The 12,287-nt window shown below is 42.0% G+C and overlaps 1 protein-coding gene across 5 annotated transcripts in view; it reads right to left on the bottom strand.

The window, feature by feature from the left end:
* Positions 1 to 12,287, bottom strand: part of DNAH11 (dynein axonemal heavy chain 11) — a 149,272-nt gene that overhangs the window by 17,572 nt on the left and 119,413 nt on the right. For all 5 annotated transcript variants that reach the window (XM_053409651.1, XM_053409647.1, XM_053409649.1 and 2 more), the window contains 6 exons: positions 8,886 to 9,090; positions 7,511 to 7,675; positions 6,485 to 6,625; positions 4,817 to 4,987; positions 2,183 to 2,305; positions 739 to 932 (listed from right to left, as the gene is read on the bottom strand). In XM_053409651.1, coding sequence (XP_053265626.1) covers positions 739 to 932; positions 2,183 to 2,305; positions 4,817 to 4,987; positions 6,485 to 6,625; positions 7,511 to 7,675; positions 8,886 to 9,090 — 999 coding nt within the window. The remainder of the gene's footprint in view (positions 1 to 738; positions 933 to 2,182; positions 2,306 to 4,816; positions 4,988 to 6,484; positions 6,626 to 7,510; positions 7,676 to 8,885; positions 9,091 to 12,287) is intronic.

Here is a 12,287-nt window from a genome sequence, read left to right as displayed (position 1 = left end):
AGGTCCCAAGTCTCACACTCTCTATTTTCCTAAACATCCTTTCAAATATATTCTATTCCACCAACGTGTAGAAAACCCAAGAAGCTGAGCTAAGTTCTGTTGTATGGCTTGAAGGGAAAACATCCCAGCTGTTGTTTCTAAATTAACCAGGAGCCACAATCCTAAGGTCTAATTCATATAAATGAGTGATGTTTCGTATTGGTATTTTAAATCCAGAGTGCATTGAAGACTCTCCATGTAACAGTCACTTCATATCACTTGCCTTGTTCAACTAGTGTGTGTATTTCACTACATCACTGTAAACAATGAGAAAAAGAGACTGCAGTGGTGTAGTAGAATTGACAGTTCTGTGAGACAAGTGGCTAGATACTTATTTAATTAATTTTAAAATCCTGCTCTTCAGCCAAAAAGGCTCCCAGAACAGCTTACAAATCAACCAATCAATCAATCAATCAATCAATAACAACAACAGCAAAATAAGACAGTCCCTGCCCACAGGCTTACAAAAGGAAAAGTGTTTGGGAGGGAGGAGAATGATATGAATGGATTACCTCATGACGTGCACATAGATTTAGAATGGCCACTGTACAGCCATCTGCTGATGTGTTTGATGCTTTTTTTTAGTTATTTCTGTAAGTGCGATTTGACAGATCATGCAACTTGTACACATAAATAAATGGAGTACATAAATAAATGTGATAAATATAAAAGGAGTTCACAAAGTCAAACATGCAGTACCTCAGAGCATATGTCATCCGATCTGGGCGTAAAGCTCGTAGCATGATAAGCTTCTGAAAAGAAGTTTTGCTTTTCCATTCCTGAGGGAACTTTTCCTTTTCTGGGCATTCTGAATCTACCCATTTTTTCCATCTCTTGGCAGAACCTTCTATGTCTCTATCTAATCCTCGAAATTCATCCATTAAGGCAATGGCCTGAAACAGAACAATGGCAAGCCTGATTTATTGACACGTCAACTGTTCGCACTAAGAAAGAAATAAGTGGCAATTATTGAGATGCTGTTTACCCTCTCTCACCACACATATTACACTCTCTTGCAATATACCAAAGTGTGTAGGATTTCGCCAAACCTTAGCAATTTCACAATGGACCACTTAACCTTAGTGTGGGCATTGCCAGTGTGGCGCATCTATGGGCACACAGACAGCCAGCAAAGTTTTCTTTGGTGGCCACAAGCAGTCCCAAGCTACTTTAGTCCAAAACCTGCCCCATAAAGGTTTTTTCCTTCCCCACTCAGAGCAGCTCCTCCTCTCTCATATATGGTCTCCCTTGTTTGAACATGCCCTCCCTTCCCATCTGAGTGGACACCCTTCCTTCTCTTCTGAAAATTCATGGAGGACAAAACTATCAATGGCTACTAGCCATGAGGGGCATGTCCTACATGTACTGCCAGAGACATCTGTCTCTGCATACCAGTCGCTGGGAATCGCAGATGGGCAGAGTGTTGTTGTGCTCATGTCCTGCTTGCACGCTTCTCTCAAGCATCTGATTGGCCACTGTGAGAACAGAATCAAGCATCTGATTGGCCACTGTGAGAACAGAATCAAGCATCTGATTGGCCACTGTGAGAACAGAATCAAGCATCTGACTGGCCACTGGCTTGATCCAACAGGCAGTTCTCGTGCTCTTACACATGACAGCCTGTGAAGAAGAGATCTGGGGGTGAGCAAGCAGGTGGGGGTGCTTCATATTATGAAGAACCCTGAGATCTACTGATGAAGGGTGGCATACGAATATTAATTAATTAATTAATTATACTGAGAAAGGTAGAGAAGCCCCTAAAGAAAAGTGGCAATGCAGACAGGCAGGTAGCCATGCAGTCATCTGCTTCCAGGTCTTTCTCGGTACTGAGATGGAAGCAGAAAAGTGTGTGGGGTGTGTGGGTGTGTGTGGGTGGGTGTGTGTAGAGGGGGGGAGTGTAATTCCTTGCTCACATCCTGCATGCTGGAGTGGGTTGCAGGTGGCAAGGCCCTCAAGCCTGCTTCTTCATGTGGGAGCAGGAGAGAAACAGAAGCCATTCCTATATAAAAGAGAATATTTTGTGCAATGTAGAGAAGCACATTAAAAAGTGTAAAAGGTGCTCACAACTAAGCATAAAGCTGTCTGGGTATATGCAGGCATCTGCTTGGTTCCTTATAGGCAGCTGGTTGGTCGTGAAACTTACCCTAATGGCACTCCATGACTGAGTAGTTAAAAAGTCCACAGGACTTTTGTAGGTGTGTTCAATTGTAAATCGTAGCAGGAAATTCAGTTCAGTGAGTTCTATTTCTTTACTTCTCAACAAAATCTAGGAAGTGAACAAAATTGGGAAATACCGTGAGAGTCATTACAAAGAAAGGTGTTACTCTATAATGTTCTGCACTGCCATAATTCTATTTTATACAGAAGTAGCACAAAGTATTGAGTATCTCTGCCTTCATGACTGCTCTGGTTAGACATACGTTTTTTGCACTTGGTCTGATGATGATGATGATGATGATGATGATGACGATAGTGATTATTATTATTATTATTATTATTATTATTATTATTATTATTATTATTATTATTTTCCAGCCCACCCATCTGCACTCAGCTACTCTGGGCTGCTTCCAACAAAATTACAGGAAAAGGAGAAGGGAGTAGCAGACCCATATATTCCCTTCGCAATACTCCAAAATGTGAAATCAGCACTACTAAAAAAGAAGAAAATGGACTCATACACATTTCTCAAATGAACAGTTCTTAGGCAATCATCCTTTCAAATATGTATGTGTGGAACTTTAGGCCTGGGGACAAAAATGCAGCATCTCAGGGCTCCTTATCTGGCCTTCATGACTCTTCCTACTCGTCCCCATCTCCTTAGGCCACACTCCTGACTGGCCCTGGTTCACACCTTCCTTGAGCATTTTGGCCTGGCTGGAAGTGTCCTTGAACACGGGCCCTGCCAACCACTGGTGTGGATGTGGTCCCTGGGATTGAACAAAGCCTTTGGGCTCAAAAATGGTTTCCCTGCTTCTAGAGCAGCAGCAAATATATATTTTTCCCTGCCCAAAGGCTGCGTTACATTATGGGCATCCTTCTTGGGGCTGCATGCCAGAGGCTGAGTGGGGGCCACAGTCCAAAGTGGGCAGGGCTATAGACATGACTTCAGGCTACCTTCTACCACACACGCAAAGTGAATTTTTGGCACACACAACCAGTTACATCTCTCAATACACAATTCAGGAAGGAAAGAGGCATTATCAACTAATCCAGAATCCGGCAGCTAGACTGGTGACTGGGAGCGGACGCCGAGACCATATAACACCGGTCTTGAAAGTCCTACACTGGCTCCCAGTATGTTTCCGAGCACAACTCAAAGTCTTGGTGCTGACCTTGAAAGCCCTAAACGGCCTTGGTCCAGTATACCTGAAGGAGCGTCTCCACCTCCATCGTTCTGCCCGGACACTGAGGTCCAGCGCCGAGGGCCTTCTGGTGGTTCCCTCACTGCGAGAAGCCAAGTTACAGGAAAGCAGGCAGAGAGCCCTCTCGGTAGTAGCACCCGCCATGTGGAACGCCCTCCCACCAGATGTCAAAGAGAAAAATAACTACCAAACTTTTAGAAGACATCTGAAGGCAGCCCTGTTTAGGGAAGCTTTTAATGTTTAATAGGTTATTGTATTTTAGTGTTCTGTTGGAAGCTGCCCAGAGTGGCTGGGGAAACCCAGCCAGATGGGCGGGGTATAAATAATAAATTTATATATTATATTATATTATATTATATTATATTATATTATATTATAATAACAACAAGGACACATTCCAGTGAGGCAAATGCACTTCAGGCGAGTGCAGAGCAGGGTTTGTGTGAGAGTAGCCTGGGGAAGAGTCTAGTGAGGTGGATAGTGAGACTGCGAAGGGCACACTACGGAGTCTAGACAGCCATTCATTCACTGGTCAACTTGCTGCTTTTAATGCCAGGAGTCATAGGTGCCAATCCCCTGGGGCCCTTGGTGCCTGAGCACCTAAAAAATTCCATGAAGGGGCCAGGCACCCACTGTATAGCACCCACAGCACCGGGCACCCATGGTCGCTGGGCCAAGTTGGCACTCCTGCCAAGGAGTATAGATGGGTCCTAACATGGCCATGGCAGAGATCTGCTGGTGTTCCTCATCCCCTCTCAACCTTAGCAGCTAATCATTTTACAGCTTGGAAAGTGAAAGTATGCAATCTGCTTTGGAATAGTATACAAAAAAATGTGCACACCTGAATAAGACAACCTACTTTCTGAAGAAAACAAAATGTAGGTTTTTAATATTTTGAAAATCCTTTGGCAGAGCAGACTATAGGAAACTATGGAAAGACTCCTTAGACATGCTCAGTACTTTATTTGGTAAATCGCCAACAAATATTTGTTCCTTTAAATGCTGAAAAGGTTTGCTATTCCCCCCGCAGGGGCATAATGAGTTGGAGTAACAAATAATGACCTTAAATATCTGTTGCTGAACAAAATTTCTCTACCAGAAATTTCTCCTTTGGGAAGACATTCTCTCCCATACAAATCATTTCTAAAGCCTTAAATATTTGCCTCGTCTAGCTTTGACTTATAATTAAACTGACTGAAGTAACAAAATTCTTTTCAACTACATTTAAAGCAGGGACTTTGAGGGATTGGTGATCAGGACTTTGGAAGTTAAGTCTCTACACAACTGAGCATGCCCGATTGTGCCATATCCCCTGAGTCTTTCATGCTAATTCTCCCCTGTTCTTATGTTGTACCAACATGAGTATCTCTAGTCTGAATTGATGCAAGCAATTAAAGTTGGCTTTTTCTCACCTGAAATGTTGTCTGGCCCAGAAAAATTAGCTTGTCCCTTTCAAAAAGTCCCTGGCCTACGTAAAGAAAGGTGAAATACGTAATAGCTTCTGTTAGGTTGGAGATGCGTCCTTGGATATCATCCGATGCTTCTGCTCGCTCGATTGCTTTACGAAAGACAGTGTTGAAAGCCTAAAGGAACACAGAATTACATCAGAATTTCCTTTTCTTGAGGAACATTTTTGAAACCTGGATTTGGCTTCTATAATTCAAAAGCACAGTAATTCAGAATGCTTTAAAAACAAGGTCAACAACATAATTACCATCTCTTAAAGACAGAAGCTGCTAATTCAGGCATAGGCAAACTCGGCCCTCCAGCAGTTTTGGGACTACAACTCCCATCATCCCTAGCTAACAGGACAAATGGTCAGGGATGATGGGGGTTGTAGTCCCCAAACATCTGGAGGGCAGAGTTTGCCTATGCCTGTGCTAATTGCTCAAAACTAGCTGCTGTAATCTCTGGATTGGTCTGCTGTTGTCGGAATGCAGTGGTATTTACTTTTAAAACCAATTAACGTAGATCCAGTGTAGCACAAATATACATCTGCTTGTGCAAGAGGGCTTCTCCTTCCTTCCTTCCATCTCCCTTTGAATGCCTCTGGAGCAAAGGAGCCTCTGGAGCAAATTTCTGGGACACACAAATTTTGGGGGCAGAGAAACCAGGGGCCACATTCTACAAACAGATTTACACTGTGCAAGACAGCAGTGTCAGTATTGTGATGTCTCATTCTCACATTGCATAATGTTGCGGGTTGCCTTTAATTACTTAATTGATGTATGAGTATGGGAACTATTTAAATGTCTCCTCCCTCTCTCTGCTCCTCTGCTGAAGATGGATGTGACAGTTGTCTTTCTGTTTTGTTATTTGCTTTATAAATAAAACCTTTGATGTTACTATTCCAACCACAGTTGCTTCTGCTGCATAGGATTGAGTTTAATATCTGCAAAAGGGCATTCAATGCTCACAAGCAGGTGCCATTGGATGCCACCATAAGAATGTAAACCTCAGGTGCACAGAGATTATTCATTACATTTCCTGTTTCTGTAGACCGAGATGAGGAATAGGATCTGGCCCACTTCAACGTTCTTTCCTTTCTTCCTTGCCAAAGTGGGGATTTGCAGCTACTGTTGATCAGCTTAATCAAGAAACTTGGGCCCTGCCTATCTGATCCAGAGGGACATGCCACTCTGGAGTTGTTAAATGCCCTCGGGAAGCCTCAGGAGACCTACACACACACACACACACACACACACACACACACACACACTTGCTGTCAGCAGCTCTGACTGATATTGTGATAACCTCTTCTAAAATGAATCCTGCTGATATATCTCCCTTTGAAGCTGGAGATCAACAATAATTTTTAAGAAGGTGGTATGGCAGAGCCATTTTTGTACAGCGTACATGACTCTTTCTTTTTTCCTTCCCCTAACTCTTATGATCAAACAGTTACTGCAAGCTTTTAACGTACTGCAAAACTCAGAAAGCGTGCTTGGTCACATAAATTGGGGTACAAATATAAATGAATGTACCTAAGCACTCCCACATTTCTGAAAAATAGTGCAAATCTCATGAAGTTTACTACACTGTGTTTATTTTTTAGTATCAGAATAAGGATGAGAACAAACCTTCAATGAAAACTGATAGATGGGATTGATTTTGCTCAGATCATGAATGGCAAAATAAAGAAGGGATGCTCTTGCAGCTGCTGGCCTGTAATGTTCTCTGGCTTCGTTAATGTTAACTTCATTTTCTTTGGCTTCTGCTACCTGTAGAACAACATATTTGAAAGTAAATCAAGAAAACCATCATTGTTATATGAATAGGGCTGTGCTGTTAATCTAGCATCTACTTCAGCAGATTTTAATCTATCTTCAAACTGAGGACAGAGGAGGGATTAGCTACACCAAATATAAGATGGAAAGACACGAGCCTCCATCCTAGAAGAATCTTCAAACATCTGAAGAAATCATATCCAAAATAATGAACTTGTGTGGTGAGCCACTTATGGTGAATTGGAGCTTCATGAGTTGTAACTCAATCCCTGAAATGGTTTCCATGGTGGCAGAAGGTAGTCTTCTTACGTTTTTATCCTTTCATTAGTGTTAATATGCTGTAGGCCCTATCAGTGGCTTCAGTAACATGTCAGGAAGTTCTCCAGATGTCATTGCTATTCCCATCACCCCCAGACAGCATGGTCAATGGTTAGGAATGACGTGAGTTGTAGTCCAACAACAAGGGAAGGGCTAGAGTTTAGCCACCCATTTTTTAAAAGGAAAGGAAAGTGGGAAAAGGTAAGCAACTCTCATCCAACCACCACGGTAAGCCCCTCTCCATCCCAAGTGGGACAAATTGCCTTCCATTATTTTGCATTTACTCAATGCTGCATCATCAAAATGAGTGAACCTTGAAACATGGAGAAAGGAGTTCTATAATCTATCTATCTATCTATCTATCTATCTATCTATCCCCACCCCACCAACTCCAAACTATTCTGAGCTGCCTCAACAGATGCCAAAATGACTGGAAAGGAGTAAGCCTCGCCCCTTCTGTCTTCACTTGTGATTTGCACAATGCTCTCTCCATGAGGCATTGTATGGACATAACATGTTGCTTTGAAATAGACAAGTATCAAACAGTAAAACTGCAAGTGCCTTAATCTCTATCTCTGCAGCAGTCGACTTTGTGGTCTCAAGTTTCTCCACGAGTTCAGTGTCTCCCAAGAAACTGCCCTCAGCAGCGGAAAGGCGAAACAGCAGATCGTCCTCCAAGCGCTTCAGCTGAATCTTGAAATCATTCTGCTGTTTTGTCAAAAGAGACTGGCAAACACAATGGAAAAAGTTTTAGTTGTAAATGTGGATAACTGATAGCAAGAAGAAGTTTTTAGAACCTATTCTCACAGTGCATTGTATGTGCCTATGAGTGCTTCCAGCCATCTTTGGGTGTGAAACAGACTATCACAGTGTACTACCTAATTTATATATTTGTTCACCTGAATGCATACCCAGGCAGACTAGTGTGCAACAGGCAAGGTATGTTGTTATCCCCTGCTTATTAAAGTTTAATGGAATTTAAGCATGGTCTACATATTATTTTTTGCATGCAAGATCCACCTAAAATTTTGGTATGATGGCTTATCCTTCTAACATTCATCTTTAGCACTGACCTACACTCCTAACGGCATGTGGCAGCATCAGTTTATGATATATTTTTTAAAGTCTTCACAAAGATGAATCAATATACAGTTGTACCTTGGTTTTCAAACACCTTAGGAGTCAGAATGTTTTGGCTCCCGAATGACTGAAAACCTGAAGTGATTGTTCCGGTTTTTGAACGTTCTTTGGAACCTGAATGTCTGATGTGATTTTTGCAGCTTCTGATTGTCTGCAGGAGCTTCATGCAGCCAATTGGAAGTCATACCTTGGTTTCTGAACATTTTGGAAGTCGGATTCTGTTCGACTTCCAAGGTACCACTGTACCGTTTTGAATGAAATTTCTTCCAATGCACCCATTTTTGCAATGCAATCTTCCTTAATATAATGAATTCCTGTATGTGATTTTCACTAAAATATGCATTCTATGCAAAGTTTACCCCAGTATAAGCATTTTTGTACACATTACCTGGCTTGAGAATAGCATTGCAAAATTCGGGAAAGTGTGAATCTGGCAGGATGGCTCTGTTTTGGATCACACATTGTTTCAAGAAGTGCGAGTTAGACAGGCTTAACTTTAAATGAGAAATGAATTGAATTTCTACCAAATCCCTACAAAAAGGGTATAAGATTAGTTGGCCGGGTGATGGAAATGCATTCTCTGCCCTGAACGTACACATTTAGTCTAATCTAAAGACAACTGGAAAGCGTTATTTTCCACTTAGTGATGCCGTCACAAAGCTAACTCTGATTTACTGTGTGATGCCATAATACCATCATATTCACTAGTAAGCAGCAACAAATGACAAGAGATACACAGATTTTGTAGAGGGCGCTGAAAGTGCTAGAGAGCTGACTGATTCACACGTGGGTTTACCTTCACAGTCTCCAAATCAGGTCTTTCAATACTAACAGCCTCAGCCAACAGCTGGTCCTCCAAACCATCCTTTGTAACTGTGAAATTAATTAGAGTGGTCTGAGCCTGCAGCTCTGGCTTGTAGTGAGGATTAGCCAGCTTAGTGTGAAGGATGAGACGGAAATCCTTGTTGAATTCACATTCTCGATCTTCAATCTTAATATACCTGATATCAATTAAAATGAAAACTGTTACAAAGCACAGCATTGATTAATGCAGCTTATCAGCATCTTACGATGAACACAGAAACTATTTCACATGGGACAGAGTTGTATGACGGTGCATTCCACTTATATGCCTCTGACTACTACACCTACTTGAGAAAGGGATTATCCATTTCCCATTATTGACACCGACACTAATACTTTTCACTTCTGATGTTAGTAAGAATGCACCTGACATGAGCAGCCTGTTGAGGATATTAAATAAGGATGCCAGATTAACCCAAAATTTATAGAATGAAGGCCAGGTCCATCAGTTACTCCTACTGGTATCAATGGTTTCACTTGCTCATGTCCCACTTCTCTGTTTTCTGAATTAGTCTGAGAAAGGCTGAAAAGTATTATATTTGCTTATTTATATGAACACAGAAATTATGAAGCAGTTGCTTCCAGTTTTTCCATTCATCTTTACAATTTTCTAAGTTGTAATAAACACCTGTCTAATTTTTTGTTTGGGTTACAAACGATTTGTAAGGATGCAATAAATATAGACTGAGCAATTCTGCAAGAGGGGTACTTATGAACAGTTTTGGACATCTGTATTTCAAAACTAATTATATGAAATGCAGGATGTATTCTGTGTGTTCTTCCCCTCCTGAGGAACATGCTTGTAGCGAGGAAGGTGCTGACATCCATGTTTGCCAGTAATGTACAGTACTTCTTACTGATTCCCCATATACCGTATATCTTTCCCTATTTCAAACTTGACCCCTTAAAGTGAAGCTAGTTCAGTTTAGTAACACACATGAATAATTTCACTTCTCTTTTTATCCCCCTTTATTGTCCCCCTTTCCCTGGTGGATCATGTCCTGTTCTCTAACCTACACGGGGAGTAGGAGAACTAAAAATACCAATGAACTAAAAATGTCAAATGAGCGAAAAACAGGAGTATGGCCATTGGGGACACTGACAACATTGTCAAGGGCTGACAGAGCCAGGAGGAGGTTGAGCCCAGGGGTAGCACAGAATGGGGAGAGGATGAACCTGAGGAGGGGCCCAGTGGGCTATGGGGTCTACTGCTAAGGGGCAGAGCATCAGAGACTAGTGACAGGGAGGGGGAGAGACAAGTATCCATTGATTCTCACCTATTCCTTCACCTCATCTTTCCAGCTCCTTCCGGGGAGGAAGCGGTGCATGAGAGTGAGGCAATCTCTGCACTTAGAGGGGGGAAGGGGAGAGGCGTACAGCACCAGGCAGAAGGCAGGGCAATTCTGAGATGCCACCCCCATCCCCTCGATCAAGAGGAGGTAAGAAATGCAGGCAGCAGAGGGAACGACAGCCTCGCCTCTTCGTAACTGGCAGCGACACTCACCTTTGGGATGCCTGGTGAGCAATGCTGCTCTACCTGTGGCACCCTGTTGATTGCTACTGCCAACTTCCATTCTGAAGGATGTATGCCCCAATTATAGAGAGCCCAAAACAACAATCCACATGCACAGACAGATCTCTTTTTGGGGTGATACTATTTCATCAAGCTAAATAAAAGAACAAGGTTCCACTGCCATTTCAATGTGTAGGAAAAGGTTGGGTGCACCATATATGCTGAACATTTGACTAAGCTGACTACAGGTTCATAATGCAGGGGGACAACGGAAGACTGAGCTCAGAAATTAGCAACAGAACAAAGAGGGCAATTTTGTAACTCATTGTTCTTGTTTGTTTATCAAGAATCTTACCTGGGGAACAATACTCTGCTACCGCAACGCTAAAATGGCTTGTTGTAAAATGAGTTCTGGAGTCTTGCACTGAGATTCTACTTTATAGGTGCTCATTGCACAGAAGTAATAAATCATCCCCAATTTCTGTGGTTATTAGCTATGAAAGGCAAGCACTGCACAATGACTCAGTGAGTTTTATCACTGCAGCTACGTTGGGTTTTTTGTTAATTGCAGGTGTGGGGAAAATAAATGTTTGTGCTATTGCTCTTATGGGTCAGCTATGACATTAGCAAAAAGTAGGAGAAGAGATCACAGAATCGGTATGTCAGATTCAGCAAGACATTGATGTCTAGGATAGTATAGGACAGGGGTCAGCTAACTTTTTCAGCAGGGTGTCGGTCCACTGTCCCTCAGACCTTGTGGGGGCCCAGACTATATTTTTTGGGGAGAAATGAATGAGTTCCTATGCCCCACATATAACCCAGAGATGCATTTTAAATAAAAGCACACATTCTACTCATGTAAAAACACGGTGAGTCCCGGACCATCTGCGGGCCGGATTTAGAGGGTGATTGGGCTGGATCCAGCCCCCAGGCTTTAGTTTGCCTACCCATGGTATAGGAGATGATGGTGTAGCAAGCATGGGCTCAAGTTTTAAAACCCTGAATAGGTGATGTGAGTAAAATTCTTAGACAAATATGGTGGGACTTCACCTCCATGTTGCAGAGGAGAATCTAAAGTTTATGTAGAGACCTCTAGAGGAAAATGAAAAAGCAGCTGAGTTCACTCTTACTCAGAGAGATATAGACCCAGATTTATATTGTGACCTTGGTTCAAGTCATTTATGTACACAAATGTTCTTCTGCAGGAAAGGGAAATGCAAAACTAAAATAAATGTACAAACCTTGCTGTTTACTCTTCTATCACATTTTCAATGAAAGCATGTTGCTTCTCCATATGTAATGCTATGAAATTCCATCTTTGTCCCCTCAACTAAATCCCCAGTCCACACATTGGTCAATTTCAGGTTGACTACCACAACATTTAGAACAATATACAAACATAATAATGTCTAGTCATATGTACCAATAGCAAACTTGTTCTATGAATCTGGGTTTTTAAAATAGCCAAACTGGCCCCATTTTTGCAAAACGTGGAGGTATCAGTAGCCTCAAGGGAACCCCAAAATCAGCTGTAGTACAAAACACTTTAGAGAGAAATTAGGCCAGGAGTTTGGAGGACAAAAACAGCTCAAATGAACATGCTTAGTGGGCCTAAAATACTGATGGGGAGGGGAGAACAAAAACCCACAAGGAAACAAACTACTGCATTTGAGAACAGCTTAGGTGAACTTTTAAGGTGAAAAAAAGTGGAAGGCAGATTCCTAGGAAAGAAAGAAAATGTGAGCAGTATCTTCATGCTTTAAGGGGGGAAAGTGTTTTTTCAAAAAACATCTAAAAAGCCCTGCTTCAAAGCCTGCTGTT

The sequence above is a fragment of the Podarcis raffonei genome, chromosome 12, assembly GCF_027172205.1.
Source record: "Podarcis raffonei isolate rPodRaf1 chromosome 12, rPodRaf1.pri, whole genome shotgun sequence".
Taxonomy (NCBI): Eukaryota; Metazoa; Chordata; class Lepidosauria; order Squamata; family Lacertidae; genus Podarcis; species Podarcis raffonei.
The sequence above is the reverse complement of the archived record's forward strand: the minus strand, read 5'-3'. Positions and strand labels throughout refer to the sequence as shown.